At 37.1% G+C, this 17,545-nt stretch overlaps 1 protein-coding gene across 4 annotated transcripts in view; it reads left to right on the forward strand.

Annotated features, from left to right (window-relative positions):
• The window catches only part of MANBA (mannosidase beta), a 112,107-nt gene that overhangs the window by 45,898 nt on the left and 48,664 nt on the right, over positions 1–17,545 (forward strand). For all 4 annotated transcript variants that reach the window (XM_045471661.1, XM_045471679.1, XM_045471669.1 and 1 more), the window contains exons 6-7: positions 619–794; positions 1,898–2,008. In XM_045471661.1, coding sequence (XP_045327617.1) covers positions 619–794; positions 1,898–2,008 — 287 coding nt within the window. The remainder of the gene's footprint in view (positions 1–618; positions 795–1,897; positions 2,009–17,545) is intronic.

Raw genomic sequence — 17,545 nt, forward strand, 5'->3', positions numbered from 1 at the left:
TTGAAAAAAAAAATTAAAAAAAAAATCCTCATATAAGTGGACCCATGCAGTTTAAACCAATGTTGTTCAAGGCTCAACTGTGTATCTCTGTTTTTTCACATTTGGTTAATTCTACTACATCTAAATTTATACCTTATTATATGCCTTAAGAAACTCTGTATTTTTACTTTATAAAAAGGAGCAAACATGTATCAGTCTTAGAAAATTTATGTTATATTTTCATTTGTGATATTCTATTTACAAGTTTTTTATGACTTATGATTGTAAGATTTTTAGAGGTATCTATAAAATCTATAATTTTGGTTATTCTTCAAAATGAATGATGAAAAAAAACCAAAACTGAATGAATGAAGATTAAATGAGAATTTCCACTGAACTTTTTATCATGACAGCATCTGTGGAATGCTTACTAGTTTAGAAGCTGCTTTAGTATTTTCTTCAATGAATCCTAAGGAGTGCAGCAATAATGCTTAGCATATTATTTATGTATATATTCATATACATATAAGTGTTATATATATGTGTGTGTGTGTGTGTATACATATATATATATATATATATATATATATATATATATATATATATGTTTCTTTTCTTTTTTTTTTCTCTATGTCTTAGATAACCATACCCAGGGGTGGAATCTTGAAATAGAGTCTTCTTTTGATGTTGTCAGCCCAAAGCCAATTTCTGGTCAAGTGATAGTAGCCATTCCTAAACTGCAAACACAGCAGACGTACAGCATTGAACTTCAACCTGGGGAAAGGATTGTTGAGCTATTTGTGAAAATTAATAAGGTGAATGATGGTACTTCCTCAGAACCACTAGATGAAGAGCAATACTGTTCAGAAGAAATGACTAGAAAGAAGGGACTGAGTATGAAATAAAAATGTACTTTTCCCATTTTTCCTTCACTTTTAACCTCTCATATTTGTGTGTGTGTTATGAGCTAAGGAATGATTTTTCCAAATTTTTAGATTAAGAAAATGGAGAATATGTGATTTGACATCCTTTCCTCTCAAGAAGGCAAGTGTGTTGTGTTTTAACTTTTCTGCACTGTTTGTGGCATCCTGAATCCAAAATACATTCTAAGCATTATATTTAAACACAGTGATTATAATTGGTACTTGTAAATTATTTTGAATATTGGCGCTATTTTACAAACAGAATTTTAATTCTAAACTCATGATCTTTCACCAGTAAAAGTGGACTGTTTTTTTTCCTTTTCTTTTTCCTTTTGTTATTACTGGAATTGATCATTGTGAACCGAATAGGATGGAGTAAATCAACATTCAGTTACTGTTTGGATACAGTAAGAACTCAAAACAGTTTCTAGTTCTGGGCTTAAAAGGAGAGTCAACCTCAAAGTCCAGTTCTAAATGTTAAGAATACAAAATAAATTAAGCTTCAGTATTAGAAATGAAAAGAATTGTTTTTCTGATAACCCATGTTATTCTGTTATTTCCTTTCCCTTTTGGTATATTAATCCATGCTAAACACCTAGCACGTTGATTTTTTTAAAATTTTTAAAAATGTTTATTTATTTTTGAGAGAGAGAGCGTGAGTGGGGAGGGGGCAGAGAGAGAGGGAGACAAGAATCTGAAGCAGGCTTCAGGCTCTGAGCTGTCAGTACAGAGCCTGACACAGGGCTTGAACTCATGAACTCTGAGTTCATGACCTGAGCCGAAGTTGGACACTTAACTGAGTGAGCCACGCAGGCGCCCCTAGCCTGTTGATTTTTAAGTATTATCTATGGGTTGGTATAATTTGGCATAACATAGAACCTAGAATTTCTGTGCTTGACTCTATGATACATTGATATAATGTTCTGAATGACTATATTATTTTACTGAAAATATGCCACAGATTACTTAGAATGACTTAAATTGTTTCTTGAAAGAATGCTACTGTAGAAACTTGGTGGCCTCATGGACATGGAAACCAGACTGGATATAATATGACAGTTCTTTTTAAGTTGGATGGAGGCTTAAGTATTGAAAAGTCAGCTAAGGTAAGCAAATACTTTAAAATATTTTGTCAAGAAAAAGTGTATTTCTTGTTAAAATAACAATACAAATCTTTGTAGGAAAAGAAGAAACCAGCAAAACTCCTATAACCTTATCACTCAGAGAGAGTCACTAGTAACAGTTATATGCATTCCAAAACTTCTCTGTGTGTATATTTATATATTTATAAATGGATTAGACTTTACAAATTATTTTAATATAAATATTATATAATATATATAATATAAATATTCTATTGTTTTTAAATTGCACATTATGTCAAAGTAATACCTATGTATAATTTTAATTAAAAATTTTTTTTAATGTTTATTTTTTGAGAGACAGAGCATGAGTGGGAGAAGGGCAGAGAGAAAGGGAGACACAGAATCCGAAGCAGGCCCAGGCTCTGAGCTGTCAGCACAGAGCCCAAATTGGGGTTTGAACTCACGAACCACAAGATCATGACCTCAGCTGAAGTCGGACGCTTAACTGACTGAGCCACCCAGGTGCCCCACATATGAATAATTTTAAAGCTCAGATATTACCAGAAAGTAATAGAATCCCTTGCCCAGCTCTTCCTATTTCTATTCCTATTTTCTATTCCTCAGAATCAATCATTTTTAACTTTTACTTATTTCTTCTATTTATCTTTATTTTCACAAATAACATGCTTCTACTGATGTTTTCTAATTTTGCAGTTTGATGTATTGCCTATTGACTTCAAACCTAGAGGATGAGGATATTTCTCTTCTACATGATTCTCTCTGATGACCCCTGCTTGCCCCCAACACACACATTTTTGCCTCCCTCTGCCCTCGCAGTGTTGTCCAATGGCCATTTTTGTTCACTCATTATTCAGTGTTTACATTATTATATTATGAAAATACTACTCAAAGCTGAATCACATGGTATGCTGAAATCATATTTCCTTTCTTGTACAACTTTCTGTATTACTCAGAGTAACAATTGCTTCATGTACCGGTTGCTTTGTTTTTCTTTTGTCTTCCTCTAAATCCTGTACAAACTTTCTGACATATTTGAAATACCTTTTACATTTAGTCACATTCACTAGGTGTTCTATCCCTTGTTTATTGTTACTATTATTATTCTTTTAATTTTTGCTATCTCCCAAAACGCTCTCTCCTAGAGCCATTTTTTTCATCTCCCTGATCTTGCTTGGTCGCTCTCTAGAACTTCTACTTAGCTGTTGACCTGGAACTTCCTTTTATTATTATTCTTGGAATTTTCTTCATCTGTCTTCTAGGAATTCTAAGTGTTCCCTTCTTTTTTCTTCTGGATTAAATATGGAAGTCTGTTTCTTTGGACCCATGTTTTTCTTTTTTTTAATTTGACTTTCCACTTTTGCTGATACACTTTCTCCGATAGATTCCTGATGATGGGTATGTAGAAGATAACATTTTGGAGAACTTGTAAGCATGCAAATACACAAAGTCTGTCTTCACAGTTACTTGATAGTTTGGCTGTGTATGGAAGTCTAGGTTGGAAATCATTTTCCTTCAGAATCTTGAACACATTTTTTCATTATCTTTTAGCTTTTAATATTTTGTTTTAAAATGTAATTACATTCTACTTGTTGTTTTCTTGTATAGGACTATTTTTGTTTGCTTCTGGAAGCTTTTAGGATTTATTTCTGATAATCTAAAATTTAAAAATTTGAAAATGAGTGGATTTTATTGTTGTTATTGTTGTTATGCTAGTTATACTTGTGAGCACTTCCAATCTAGAAACTCAACCTGGAAATTTTCTTTTATTATATCTTTTATAATTTTTCATTTATTATCTTTGTTTTATTTTTTTTTGATACAACTGTTAATCAGATATTGGACCTCGTGGATTGAGCAATATTCTTAGGTTTGCCCTTCCGCATTCCATCTTGTCTTTTTATTTGGTCTTCTGGGAGATTTACTTAATTTTATTTTCAGTTTTTAAAATTAGATACTTTTGGGGCGCCTGGGTGGCACAGTCGGTTAAGCGTCCGACTTCAGCCAGGTCACAATCTCGCGGTCCGTGAGTTCGAGCCCCGCGTCGGGCTCTGGGCTGATGGCTCAGAGCCTGGAGCCTGTTTCCGATTCTGTGTCTCCCTCTCTCTCTGCCCCTCCCCCGTTCATGCTCTGTCTCTCTCTGTCCCCCCCCCCAAAAAAAAAAACGTTGAAAAAAAAATAAAAAAAAAATAAAATAAAATTAGATACTTTATTTTTGTTATCACCTAAAAATTTTCTAAAAAGGTTTTTTATTTTTAAATTGCATCCTATTTTAATTTTATAATTATAATATTTTCTCATTTCTCTTGGAATATTAATTATTACTATAAGTATTTTTGAAGTTTTCTGTGCATTGTTTTGTTTTCCGTATTTCTTTATTTTTCTTATTTGTTTTGGTTTCTGTCTTGGTGTCCATTCATTCCGAAGATGAAGTCACAAAAATGCAGATAAGAAATCCTAGATGAGGTTTGATATTCATTATATAGGTGGAAACCCAGCTTTATCATGTGGTGGTGCCCACATGTCAGTAGCTATAGATCGTGAGTGTGTGTGTGTGTGTGTGTGTGTGTGTGTGTGTGTGTTTAGCTTTGCCAGTGAGGACATTCTCCACTCTCTTGCCTGAGGAATATAAGATTGGTTGTTACCATTCAGGGAGTCTGGTGGCAGAAGGGAACTAAAATTCTGACCATTGAGCATACACTTTCATCCATTTCCCCTTTTGTAGTGTGCTTTATATCCTCAAGCCTCTCTGATTCTGAAAGGCAAAATGATAGGTGAGCCTCAGGATCCCTTTTCCAAAGCAGTGTACTTGAGTTCTGCTTTTAGAATTAAAACATATTAGGGACTCCTGGGTGCCTTGGTCAGTTAAGCATCTGACTCTTGGTTTCAGCTCAGGTCATGATCTCATGGCTGTGAGATGGAGTCTCACATGGGGATCCCTGCTGGGCATGGAATCTGCTTAAGAGTCTCTCTGTCCCTCTCTCTCAGCCCCTTCCCCACTCATGCTGTCTCCCTCCCTCCCTCCCTCTCTAAGTAAAAAATAAAATAAAATCTCTCTAAAATAAACAAAAAAAACAACAAAACATCTTATATAGGTCATTATACATACATTATATGTACATATACATCATACCTTATATTGGTCATATATATTTATATATATATGCGTGTATATATATACATACACACACACACACACACACACACACACACATACTATATGCCTTTCCATATCACTTTAAAAATTCCAAAATTGAGTCAAGATTGAAACTGGAGCTATCTAGAGAGGACAATGGGGAAAAATAGCCCCTGTACTCCAACGTATTGCAATCAAAGTACCTGTAGAGAGAAATCTTGCCCACCCCCATCTGTCAGGGACCATTAATTAAATAAAATACAATAAAAATATTTCCTCTTGAAGCCATAACCGTCTGTTTTATTTCTAAATCTGTGAATAAGCCTTATGGTAACCTCAGCTAGAGGATATTGAAAAGAAAATTTGACTTTAAAGGAATGACTAGGCCCTGCCTGGTTTGGGTTACAGCACTAAGGACTGGAAAGAACTACACTTTGGTATTTATTAGCTGTAGGCTACTTATTTAGTCCTTTAAGTGCCATTTCTTTATATATAAAATAGGACAGTGAAGATGAAGTTACTTGAATCTGGCTTATAACAGTGTATAGTAAGTAGTAGCAATCTTGATCCCCTTCATAGGTTTTCTCCTTTCCCCAACATCAACCTTTGGTGTTTGCAGTTGGCTGGGGCTATGCTCTGGTGTCATCTCTCACATTTGGTGTTACCTCTCCTTTGGGCCAGACACCATGCTAAATTTGGAAATATACCTTTTAAAGGCTCATTATCTATTTTTCCTTTGTTTAATCATGCTCTATATTTCCCGAGACACTGTGTATGTGAGTGTGTGTGTGTGTGTCTGTAGCATAGATAGGGAGAATGTCCTAGAGCTGTCTAAAGGGCCAAAACATTCACGCTTATTCTAACCCTTTTGGTAGAAGATGTCTGCTCCCTCAAGTGTTGAGTTTGTTGTGTGTTATTTTCACGAAAGTGAGAAAAATAATGAGTCATTTCAACTTACTTTAGAGAAGGAAAAGGAACTTCTGTGCTTTTCTAACTGTGGGAAGTAATTCTTTTCATTCAATCTGGTATGGTTGCATTATTGTTTATTACATTTAAAGATGCCATTTTTTAAATTGACCAGCAACAGGAGTGAAGGAAGATGTGTTTCCCCATGCCTGTGTTAATGTGTGTTTGTGAAGTGTACCATTTGGTTGTGGCTGCTATAGAGTTTGTTACTTTTGAGACTCATTCATTACTAAAAACTTAGGGAGCATCTACTGTGTTTCAGCCACTTTGCTAGGCTCTGGTGATAGAGCAGCGAATAAGACATTTCTCTCTGAAGCCTTAATAAAGCTAATAATTTGGTTGGGAAATTAAATAAGTAAGCAAGCAATTGCAATAAAGTGTAATAAGGATTCTAGAGAAATATGGAGTACTGTAGAAGCACAGAGCAGGAGCATTCTGGGGAGATTCCAGAGAAGGTAATGTCTATGGTCTAAGGGATGAGTAGAATTTGACCAAGCAGTGTAGCAAAGAGGCAGAGGGACAAGAATATGTCAGGACCCAGGGACTCAAAGGAATATGGTGTGTTTTTGGAGGTGAAAGTCATTTCAATGTGGCTGCATTTGAGTTTAAAGTAGAACAGGAGATGGTATCATAAAGGTAGGCTAAGGCAAGATCACGTAGGGCCTAGTAAACCATGTGAAGGAACTGGGCTGCCCTCAGGGCAGTGGGAATTCTCTGAAGGGTTTTAAGGAAAGAGCCATGATGATATTTGTTTTACAAAGATTGTGCAGATCAGATTGGAAGAATGACAAGAATGGGGGCCAGTTAGAAGACTGTGATGGTGATTGAGGCCCAAAATGATGATGGCTCAGTCTACAGAATTGCTGAGGAAATAAGTTTGAGAGGGATTTAGGAGTTGATACCATCAGACTTGTTGATGTGGGAATGGGAGAGAAGAATGAATTAAGAATGGTTCTTGGGGCGCCTGGGTGGCTCAGTTGGTTAAGCTCCCAACTCTTGATCTTGGCCCAGGTCATGATGTCACAGTTTGGGCTCTGTGCTGACAGTGTGGAGCCTGCTTGGGATTCTTTCCCTCTGTCTCTCTCTCTCTCTCTGCTCTTTCTCCTCTCTCCCTGTCTCTCTCTGTCTCTCCCAAAATAAATGCACTTAAAAAAAAAATAAAGAATAGTTCTTAAGTTGTTGGTTTGGCCCACTGAACAGGTTGTATTTATGTTCTTTGAACTCAATTACTCAGAAAGAAGAGGTTTGAGAGATGGGATGGAGTGGAAATTATTTCTGTGTTAGATGTGTTTTGTATGGAGTGATTGAGAGATAGCCAAGGAATAACATTTGATGGGCATTTCATTATATAGGTCTGAATCTTAGGAATTACATGTGGGTTAAAGACAGAGATGTATAAGTCAACAGAATAAGTTCATTTTAGCCATGGGAGGGGATGAGCTACTTGGGGACTGCATGGGGAGGAGTGCTAAGACAAAACCCCAGGGAATCATGGTAATTAAATGTGGGAGGAGAAAAGAAGCTCATAAAGGAATTGAAGAAGAAATGACCAAAGAAGTAGAAGCAAAACCAGTTGAGGGGGGAGTCACAGAAGCCAGAGGAAGAAAGTATGTTCAAAGAGGGTCAAATGCTATAAGGAACTCAAGTTGGAAAAGGAGTAAGAAATATTCTTTGGGTTTGGTAATAAGGAAATGACTGCAAGACCTGACCAGAATGGAAGTCAGATTGCGGTGGGTCAAAAAATGACTCAAGGTGAGGAAGTAGAGCCAGTGAGTATAGGAGACTCTTAGAAATGGTGTGGGACCCACACCTGAGCCAAGTGTTAATGATGGCCAGTTGGGGTCAGAAGATTGGTTACATACAGGAGAGTGTGCACATAAGTAGGTATATTGAACTACTGAGATCCAGCTTTTTCATGGATGGAGGAAGGTAGTATAGATACAGAAAAGAGAAAAGCTAGAATGGGTTGGAATTGGAGCTAATAGTGTAAACTCATGATTTTCAGCATACATAGATAATAATAGAAATAAATACAGATGTAAATGCGTGTGTGTGTGTTTATTTTCAGTCAGACACACACACACACACACACACACACACACATTTCCTAGCTCTTTCCAGGCCTTCCCACAGGTACTGTAACAGTGGTGCTATAGTAACAATCAACAGAGCTAGTGTTCAGATCTTGGTAAAGCTGTCTACTTAAAGGGATCAGGGCTCTTCGGAGAGCCGAGTAATGCTGGGGCTGGCACTTAAAATATCTTGCTGCACTACAAAGTAAGAAGGTACTCAACAATGATGGGATAAGTCAGAAGGACCCAGGAACCAGTTTAATGTGCTCCTGGTGGCCAAATCTGAGAATACTTGAACGTTAAAATGAAGAGTAGTAGAGCTGAGGACATGTTTGCTAATTCTGTAACTTGTTATTTATGAAATTTTTCATTCACTGTAATAGGATAGAGGTGGAGAACGAAGCGAACTTAAGGTATAGAGCACGTGAGACCAAGGTCACCCACAGGAGAGGTTATGTGGTGGTCAAGATTGTGCACACTAGAATGGGCAACTGAGGAACAAACAACTCAGCATCCATTTGCTGTGGGGACTTTGAAGAGTATTTATGTCCATTTGTTCACTTGGCTTGGAAGGTAGAAGTTGGATCAGATGATCTTTGTGCCTCCCCACAATTCTGTGCTTGCCCAAAAGAGGAAACTAGAAGGAAACAAAAATTTGAGCTCTTTGGAAGTTTCAGGAATCGGCGTTTGTTTTTGAAATTTAGATTGTAAGTATAGATTAGTGACAGATTTGGTAAGTGAGAGATAATACCTGATTCACCTTTGTTTCCAGGGTAGTTCTTACAGGGAATTCGGTATCTTGCCAGTCCTAAAGTTCTTTATGGTTTTGGATGGTTTCAGACTTACCAGTGTTTCAACAAGCAAAGAATTTGATAGCTACTTGCCATCATTATCTGTGTCTTGGCAGGAATCTCAGTCTTATTTCTTCCCAGCTTTTATGTGGTGGGAGTATGTCAGAGTGGGACTTCTTTTCTTTTCTCCTTTGTTTTTAATTGAAGAATAGTTGACACACAATGTTACATTAGTTTTAGGTGTACAATATAGTGATGGGACAACTATGCTCACAAGTATACCTACCATCTGCCACACTATTGCAAAACCATTAACTATATTCCCTATGCTGTGCTTTTTATGCCCACGACATACTTATTCCATAAGTGGAAGACTATACCTCCCACTCCCCTTCCACCCATTTTGCCCAACCTCACACCCCCTCCTGACTGACAACCATCAGTTTGTTCTCTGTATTTACGGGTTTGTTTCTGCTTTTGTTTGCTTTGTTCTTTAGATGCCACATGTAAGTGAAATCATATGGTATTTGTCTTTTTCTATCTGACTTATTTCACTTAACATAATGCCCTCCAGGTGCCTGGTTGGCTTAGTTGGTAAAGCCTCTGACTGGCTCAGATCATGATCTTGCAGTCGGTGAGTTCGAGCCCTATGTCAGGCTCTGTGCTGACAGCTCAGAGCCTTGAGTCTGCTTCAGACTCTGAGTCTCCCTTTCTCCCTGCCCCTCCCCAGCTCGTGCTCTGTCTCTCTGTCTCTCTGTCTCTCTCTTTCTCAAAATTAAATAAACATTAATAAAACACACATAATACCCTCTAAGTCCATCCATGCTGTCGGATTGGAATTTCTTTTATTTTCTATTTATCGTGAAGTATGACACATATATAGAAAAATACACAGAACATATGTAAATGCTTAATGAATGATTAGAAAAAGAACAGTCATCCTGATCAACAAATAGAGCATTGCTAGCACCTCAGAAGCTCCCCCCACCCTCTGTGAGCCTCTCCAATCACTGCCCCTTCCTCCTTCCCAAAGATCCACTGTCCTGCCTTCTGACACTATAGTTTATTTTTGTCTGCCTGTGTACATAGAACCACATAGCGTGTATTCTTTTGTGTTTGGCTAATTTGGCTCAACATTGTATTTGTGACATTTACCTAGGTTGTTGTGTGTAGCTATAGTTTGTTTATATTGGTGTATGATATTTCATTGTATTATACATTCTGCTTTTGAAATTTAGGTAGTTTCCAATTTTGGCTACTCTGAATAATGCTACTATGAACATTATTGATTATCAGTTGGAGCACATATGCTTCCAACAGCATTTCTGCTGGAAGTGGTATCACCGGATCATAGGGCATGTGTAGGTCAGCTCTGATCGAGCATGTAAACGTGCCTTCCAGAGTGCTTATATTTCACTTTTACTCCACGTGCCCACATGCTCCCCAACACTAGCTTTTGTAGCAGGACTTTTTTTTTTTTCTCATTATTGGCTCCTCCTTATCTCACCTCTCTCACTCTTATATTCTGATGGTTCCGTTTGTATCCTGGGCTCACCTTATGTAAAACTATTCCGATTTTTAAAATATCTCATTGAAATCTATCTTGCTTTAGTTTTATATCTTTCTTGTCTCTCTTCCATTGAGGTTAGACATACCATTTTAATTTTTTATTTACTGAGTATGTCCCAAGACAGCAGCGCAGTTGACTTAGGCAAAAGGTGTTGGGGGAGTTACAAATTGTGGATACGGCCAATGCAGCAGAGATGGACTGGATCTCGTAAGAAGGGACTACATTTCTTTGTGAACAGGAAAGTGTATCTTGATGACTGAAAAAAAATTTTTTTCATTTTGAAAGAAGTAACTTTGAGGCACATACTGTAAGTGTGAAGGGAGGTAATATAAAAAAAAGTAACAGGTCCTTTAAAAATAAATTAAGGGGCGCCTGGGTGGCGCAGTCGGTTAAGCGTCCGACTTCAGCCAGGTCACGATCTCGCAGTCCGTGAGTTCGAGCCCCGCATCAGGCTCTGGGCTGATGGCTCAGAGCCTGGAGCCTGTTTCCGATTCTGTGTCTCCCTCTCTCTCTGCCCCTCCCCCGTTCATGCTCTGTCTCTCTCTGTCCCAAAAATAAATAAACGTTGAAAAAAAAAATTAAAAAAAAAATAAATTAAAAAATAAAAAGATAAGTGTTGTGATATTATAAATTCTGTCCAACAAGTCCTTTCAAACGGACCCTAGAATGCAAGTCTGGTGGAGTCAGCTTTCTTTTAACAAAGAAAGTTTTGTGTATAAGTGTAGTGGGGGAGGCTGCTCGGGGTAAATGGAATAAAAAAATCTTCCTAATCACTGTTTTGCCATTTTATGCCCAGGTTAATTGATTATTTTTATCCTACAAATTGATTATACTTGAATTACCTACCTAATATGTGTTAAAGGCACAATAAGTATTTTTGAAGGGCTACCATGGTTTGCCTTTCTGGAAAAATTGGAAATCAATTAGTTGATATTTCTTTTTAGCGTAACTTACAGTAAAACCTTGGATTGTGAGTAACTTGTTCTGTGAGTGTTCCCCCAGACGAGCAAACATTTCTAATAAATTTTAACTTGATGAACGAGCGATGTCTTGCGATACGAGCAGTACGTGATGCCAAATGTCCCATGATCACAACTGAGCCAATGGTTCTTAAAATTTGCTTTGACATACAAGTGCTTTGGATTACAAGCATGTTCCCAGAATGAAATTATGCTTGCAAACCAAGATTTTACTGTATTTTGTAAGATTCTCCCATGTATTCGCCCCAAAACTAAATCTTCTTGCTAAAAGCAACAGAAGGTAGTTGTTTGTATTTGACCTGGCGTCAAGATTCTCCAATTAAATTATTGTAGGGAAATAGAAAAAAATAATGTAATAATATGTATTCCACAATTAGAGATTGCATTGCGTATTTCCCAAGCAAGAAGAGGTTAATGATTGCCTCTAGCTAGTATAATTAGAAAAATAATGGAAATTTATTCCTCTCTCTTCTTTTTTCAAACTTTGTTCTTTGTTTCTTAAGTTCCCAGTTTCATCTTTGCAGTATCTACAGGGCAGAAAGAGAGCACAATGCCAGTGAGATTTCTGTCTTTTTCTTTCTAAGTGCTGCTCTTGGCTCTCTAAAGTCCTTAAAAGTACATAGCCAAAAAAATAGGGAAATCAGAATAATCATGCTATATTTCTGACCGCTCTGTACTTCTGATCAATACAGAGAATTCACAGAGATTGCCAAGTGTGTCTCCTTCTGTATGTCCTCTGTTCCCTAGGGCAGCCATAACAAATGGAATAGCTTAGAACAAAAATAACTTAACTTTCTCACGATCCTGGAGGCTAGAATTCCAAAATCAAGATGTTGGCAGGCCATGTTACTTCCGTGCCTCTTCCGGCTTCCGGTGGTTGTAGGTAATCCTTGGCATTTCTTGGCTTGTAGATGCATTCGTTACTTCAATCTCTGCCCCTGTCATCATATGGCCTTCTCTCCACGTGTGTCTCTGCTTTACTTACACAGATGCCAGCCATTGGATTAAGGCCCATCCTAATCCAGTAAAATTTCATTTTAATAACTAGTTATATATGTAAAGACCCTATTTCCAAATAAGATCACATTCTGAATTTCTGAGTGACAGGAATTTTGAAGGACACTGTTCATCTCAGTACATTTCCCTTTTGTCTTTCTTCCTGTCGAATTTTAGTTAAACATTTCCAAAATGGCTATGGGCAGTGGCTTATCCAAGCTGGGCAATGGGAGCAGTTAGCCCTGCTAACTATCTGCAGGCAGTTAAGTGGGTACACTATGCGTAGACTACAGATTGGCCTATATTTTATTAGTAGTATGTCTGACAATTCTATATAATGTCAGTGATTAAATACTCCTCCCCACAAAATGTTTTGTTGGTCTAAGTTTTACCCATCTGTGCGATTGTTCTTGAGTTTCAATAACATATGTATGCTTCAATTTAGCACATTTTTATTATTAACCCTTTAATAAATGTTATATTCTACATGGAAGTAAATTTGGAGAACTCTTAGTTATATAGTTGTCCCCAGGTTCATGGAGACTCTGCTGCATATAGTCATTTTGAAAGTAAGTTTATAACAGTTTAAAATAGTTGTGCACATAGTTTACACCCTCAGTCCCTGTCTTATTACATATTGCATTTAGAAGTAGATTAGAAACAGCAATAGCATAGTGATTATAAAAAAGAAAAAACACAGCATGAGTTACTTTAGTGTGACCTTTTTGGAGTTTTATTTTTATGCTTAAAGTTGTAAATAGAAATAATTGATAGGCTGAACTTTATTAAAATTAAAAACTTCTGCTCTGCCAAAGACAATGTCAAGAGAATGAGAAGACAAGTCACAGATGGGGAAAATAGTTGTAAAAGATATATCTTGTTGCATGAAATACAGGAAAGGGGTGCCTGGGTGGCTCAATTGGTTAAGCATCCAACTCTTGATTTCAGCTCAGGTCATGATGTCACAGTTCATGGTTTGAGCCCCACATCAGGCTCTGCGCTGACAGTGCAAAGCCTGCTTGGGATTCTCTCTCTCCTCTTTGCTTCTCCCCCACTTGCACGGGTGCGTGCTCTGTCTCTTTCTCTCAATAAATAAACAAACAAAAACAAACAAACAAACAAAAAAACTTCAAAAATATATCCAGGTAGAACTCTTAAAATTCAATAGTAAGAAAATAATTCAATTAAAAAATGGGCCAAAGACCTTAACAGAAACCTCACCAATGAGGAGATACAGATGACAAATAAGTATATGAAAAGTTATTCATATCACATGTCATCAGGAAATGAAAATTGACACAAGATGGCACTGCACACCTATTAGAACGGCCAAAACCTGGAACACTAACAATTCTAAGTGCTGACAAGGACGTGAAGCAACAAGAACTCTCATTCGTGCTGGTGGGAATGCAGAATGGTACAGCCAGTCACTTTGGAACACAGTCTGGTAGTTTCTTACAAAACTAAACATACTCCTACCATATGATCCAGCAATCAATTTGCTCAGTATTTACCTACATGAGTGAGAACTTACGTCCACACAAAATCTGTACATAGATGTTTACAGCAGCTTTATTCCTAATTGCCAAAAATTGGAAGCAATCAAGGTGTCCTTCAGTCAGTGAGGTGGTAAATAGACCTGGTGGATCCAGACAGTGGAATATTAGTGAATGCTGAAAGAAATAAGCTCTGAAGCCCCGAAAAGACTTGGAGGAAGCTTAAGAAGCCAATCTGAAAAGACTACATATGGTATGACTCCAAGTATATGACATTCTGTGAAAGACAAAACTTTGGAGGCAGTGAAAAGATAAGTGCTAGCCAGGGGCTGTGAAGAGGAGGGACCAATGAATAGGTGAAGCATACTGGATTGTGAGGGCAGTGAAACGACTCTGTATGATACCGTGATGATACATACATTTCAAGTTACACGTTTGTCCAAACCTATACAGTGTAACACACCACGAGTGAAGTATGAAGTAACGTATGGTTTTTGGGTGATAATGATGTGTCAGCCCAGGTTCATCAGTTGGAACAAATGTACCACTGTAGTGGAGGATGCCGGTAATGGGGGAGGCCGTGCATTTTGGGGGCAAAGGGGGACATGGGAAGTTTCTGTACCTTCCCCTCAATTTTGTTAGGGATCTCAACTGCTCTAAAAAAATAACCTATGTTTAAAAAAAAAAAACTTAGAGGACAGTGTGAACTGTGATGTGCAGTATGTAATATTTTGTTCGGTAAGTGCATATTTGAATTCATATATGAAATATTTTACTAATCTTAATGTCTCTGGAATTGAAATTCTTGATTTGTGGTTAATTGTTTTAAAATTAAAGAAAGAATCAAAGTGAAACATGACACCAGTGGTGTGCTTTAGTTGTGGCAGATATTAAACAAAAACCCCACATACCTTGGATTTCTTTGTTGATAGCACTTCAGATGTTTCATAGAAATTTAATATGTCAGGTAATCAGATTTGCTGTGTAAAAGGTGGTAAGAGTTGAAGTAAAGAACTCCTTCTTCTATTTCTGGAAAGACTGCAGCTGAACTCACAGAAGGTATCTTGAAACAACTGGATGGTTGTTTCATAAACCTCTGTTGTGGTCAGCAAAATAAGAGTGCTGCATATCTGGCCAGTATTCACAGCGGAATTCATACAAAAATCAAATAGATTGATCTCAGATTTTATTTCTGTCTTCTGGAAATCATTCTTTCAACCTTGTGGAATTTTCTTTTTTGGAAAGATTTCTTCATGTGTGATGTTTTCTGGAACTTTGGAAAAATTTTACTCATTCTTTTTAATCTCACCTCATTGTTGGAAAAAGCTACAGAAAGTCTTTCCTAGACAAGATGGAATGCTCATTATGAAGCTAGGGCACAGTACATTTTGAAAAGTTGATCTCAACTTGGAAGTACTGTGTGACACAAAGAAATGTGGACAAATGAGAATCAGCTCAGATTATGTTCTTGGCTACCGCAGTTTTTCCCTTTTCAGTCATCTCCACCCCTCACCCCCCCACCCACGTATAGAAGTTTAGATGAGGTTAATCAGATACAAACATATTTTCAGATAGCCAGAATCTGCCTTGAACAATGTACAGTGAAATACCAAGCTTTCAAACTGTCCTTTGGAGTGCACAGAAAGGCAAAGCCTATTTACTATGCAACAAAAAAATGCAAGGAAATGAACATTTACATAGAAAAAAAAATCAAATTCTGAAGAAGAGTGTCAGGAGGAACAACAAAAGATTCTAGTCTTACAAAGGAAAATAACAATGTTGAATAGCCCAATCATTTTCTTTAAAAAAATTTTTTTAATGTTTATTTTTGAGAGAAAGAGGGAGAGAGAGAGAGAGAGAGAGCGAGCAGGGGAGGGGCAGAGAGAGGGAGACACAGAATCTGAAGCAGGCTCCAGGCTCTGAGCTGTCAGCACAGAGCCTGACGCGGGGCTTGAGCTCACGAACTGCGAGATGAGCTGAAGTCAGACCCTTAACGGACTGAGCCACCAGGTGGCCCTAGCCCAATCATTTTCACCAAGAACTGGACAGTTGTTCTAAAGCCATGGATCAAATAATGTCTGTGTTCACTATCATTCAGCCATTCTCTCTAATTCTGTTACTTTCAGAAGACATACTTGGGAAGTGGAAATTTTTCACTCCAGAAGCATTTGTAAACACTTTGAGTGGATCTAAATAAACAAAGGCATGGGTACTACTGCATTTTTTGGAATTTAATGAGAAGTGGAACTTTTATGAATCTCTGTCAAACTTGCCTTTATGTCTAATACTTTCCCAAAATATTTGTATATTTTGGGCTTCATTTGAAAAAACATGTTTCTAGGGGTGCTTGGGTGGCTCAGTTGGCTGAGCATCTGACTCTTGATATTGGCTCAGTTCATGATCCCAGAGTTTTGGAATTGAGACCTGTTTTGGGCTCCACACCGAGTGTGGAGACTGCTTAAAATTCTCTCTCTCTCTCTCTCTCTCTCTCTCTTTCTCTCTCTTCCTCTGCCCCTCTCCCCCACTAGTGTTCTCTCTCTCTCTCTCTCTCAAATAAAAAAATAGTAATAATTTAAAAATTAAAAAAAGAAAACACATTTCTAAATTAAATTATAAAAGGTGTTTTTCTATCAACTATGCAAGGATAGATTGACAAATCTGGCTATAGTCTTTATAAAACATATACATACAAAGAAGATCAATTTCGACAAAGTTCTTGACATGTTTAGAAGTTAAGACTCAAAATGGCAAATATTATTCATTTCTATAATGAACCAATATACAGATACGTTATTTACTTTTTAAAAACACATTAACATAATCAAATACATGAATCCATTACTTTTCCTTTTTTATACTCTAATATTTATTTTATTTAAAAATGGCATGATTGTTCATGTAAAATTAAATAAAAGAAAACTTTTAGTATCTGCATTTCTTTTTTGGATATTATCACTATTTCATTTCGTTATTATTACTGAAAATCATTTTGTCATATAGAAGAGGAGGGTTGTTCAAAAGTGTTTCTGTTGGGGTACCTGGGTGGCTCAGTCGGTTAAGTGTCCAACTCTTCATTTTGGCTCAGGTCACGATCTCATGGTTCATGAGTTTGAGCCCCACGTGGGGCTCTGCACTGACAACGCAGAGCCTACTTAGGATTCTCTCTCTCTCTCTCTCTCTCTCTCTCTCTGCCCCTCCCCTGTTCATACTGTCTCTCTTTCTCTCTCTCAAAATAAATAAACATTAAAAAAAATGTGTTTCTGTCTTCTGTCAGTTACAGTAAATATACCTCTGGTTACAAAAATACCAAATAGCTCTGCTGGTGTAAACTTTAATCTGTTAACTTCTGGTTGTGCTATCTGCACATTTTAGGGCACAACAAAAAGAGACTCTCCTGTCTAATCTCAATTCATCCTTAAGAAAAAGTGTATTATAAATAATTTTTTAGAATAAAATAAAACATTGAACTCTAAAATGAGTTTCAATTAAAATTTATTTTCATTTGAAAATTTTAAAATACCACTGTGAAATAA

The sequence above is a fragment of the Leopardus geoffroyi genome, chromosome B1 (genome assembly GCF_018350155.1).
Source record: "Leopardus geoffroyi isolate Oge1 chromosome B1, O.geoffroyi_Oge1_pat1.0, whole genome shotgun sequence".
NCBI classification, from domain to species: domain Eukaryota; kingdom Metazoa; phylum Chordata; class Mammalia; order Carnivora; family Felidae; genus Leopardus; species Leopardus geoffroyi.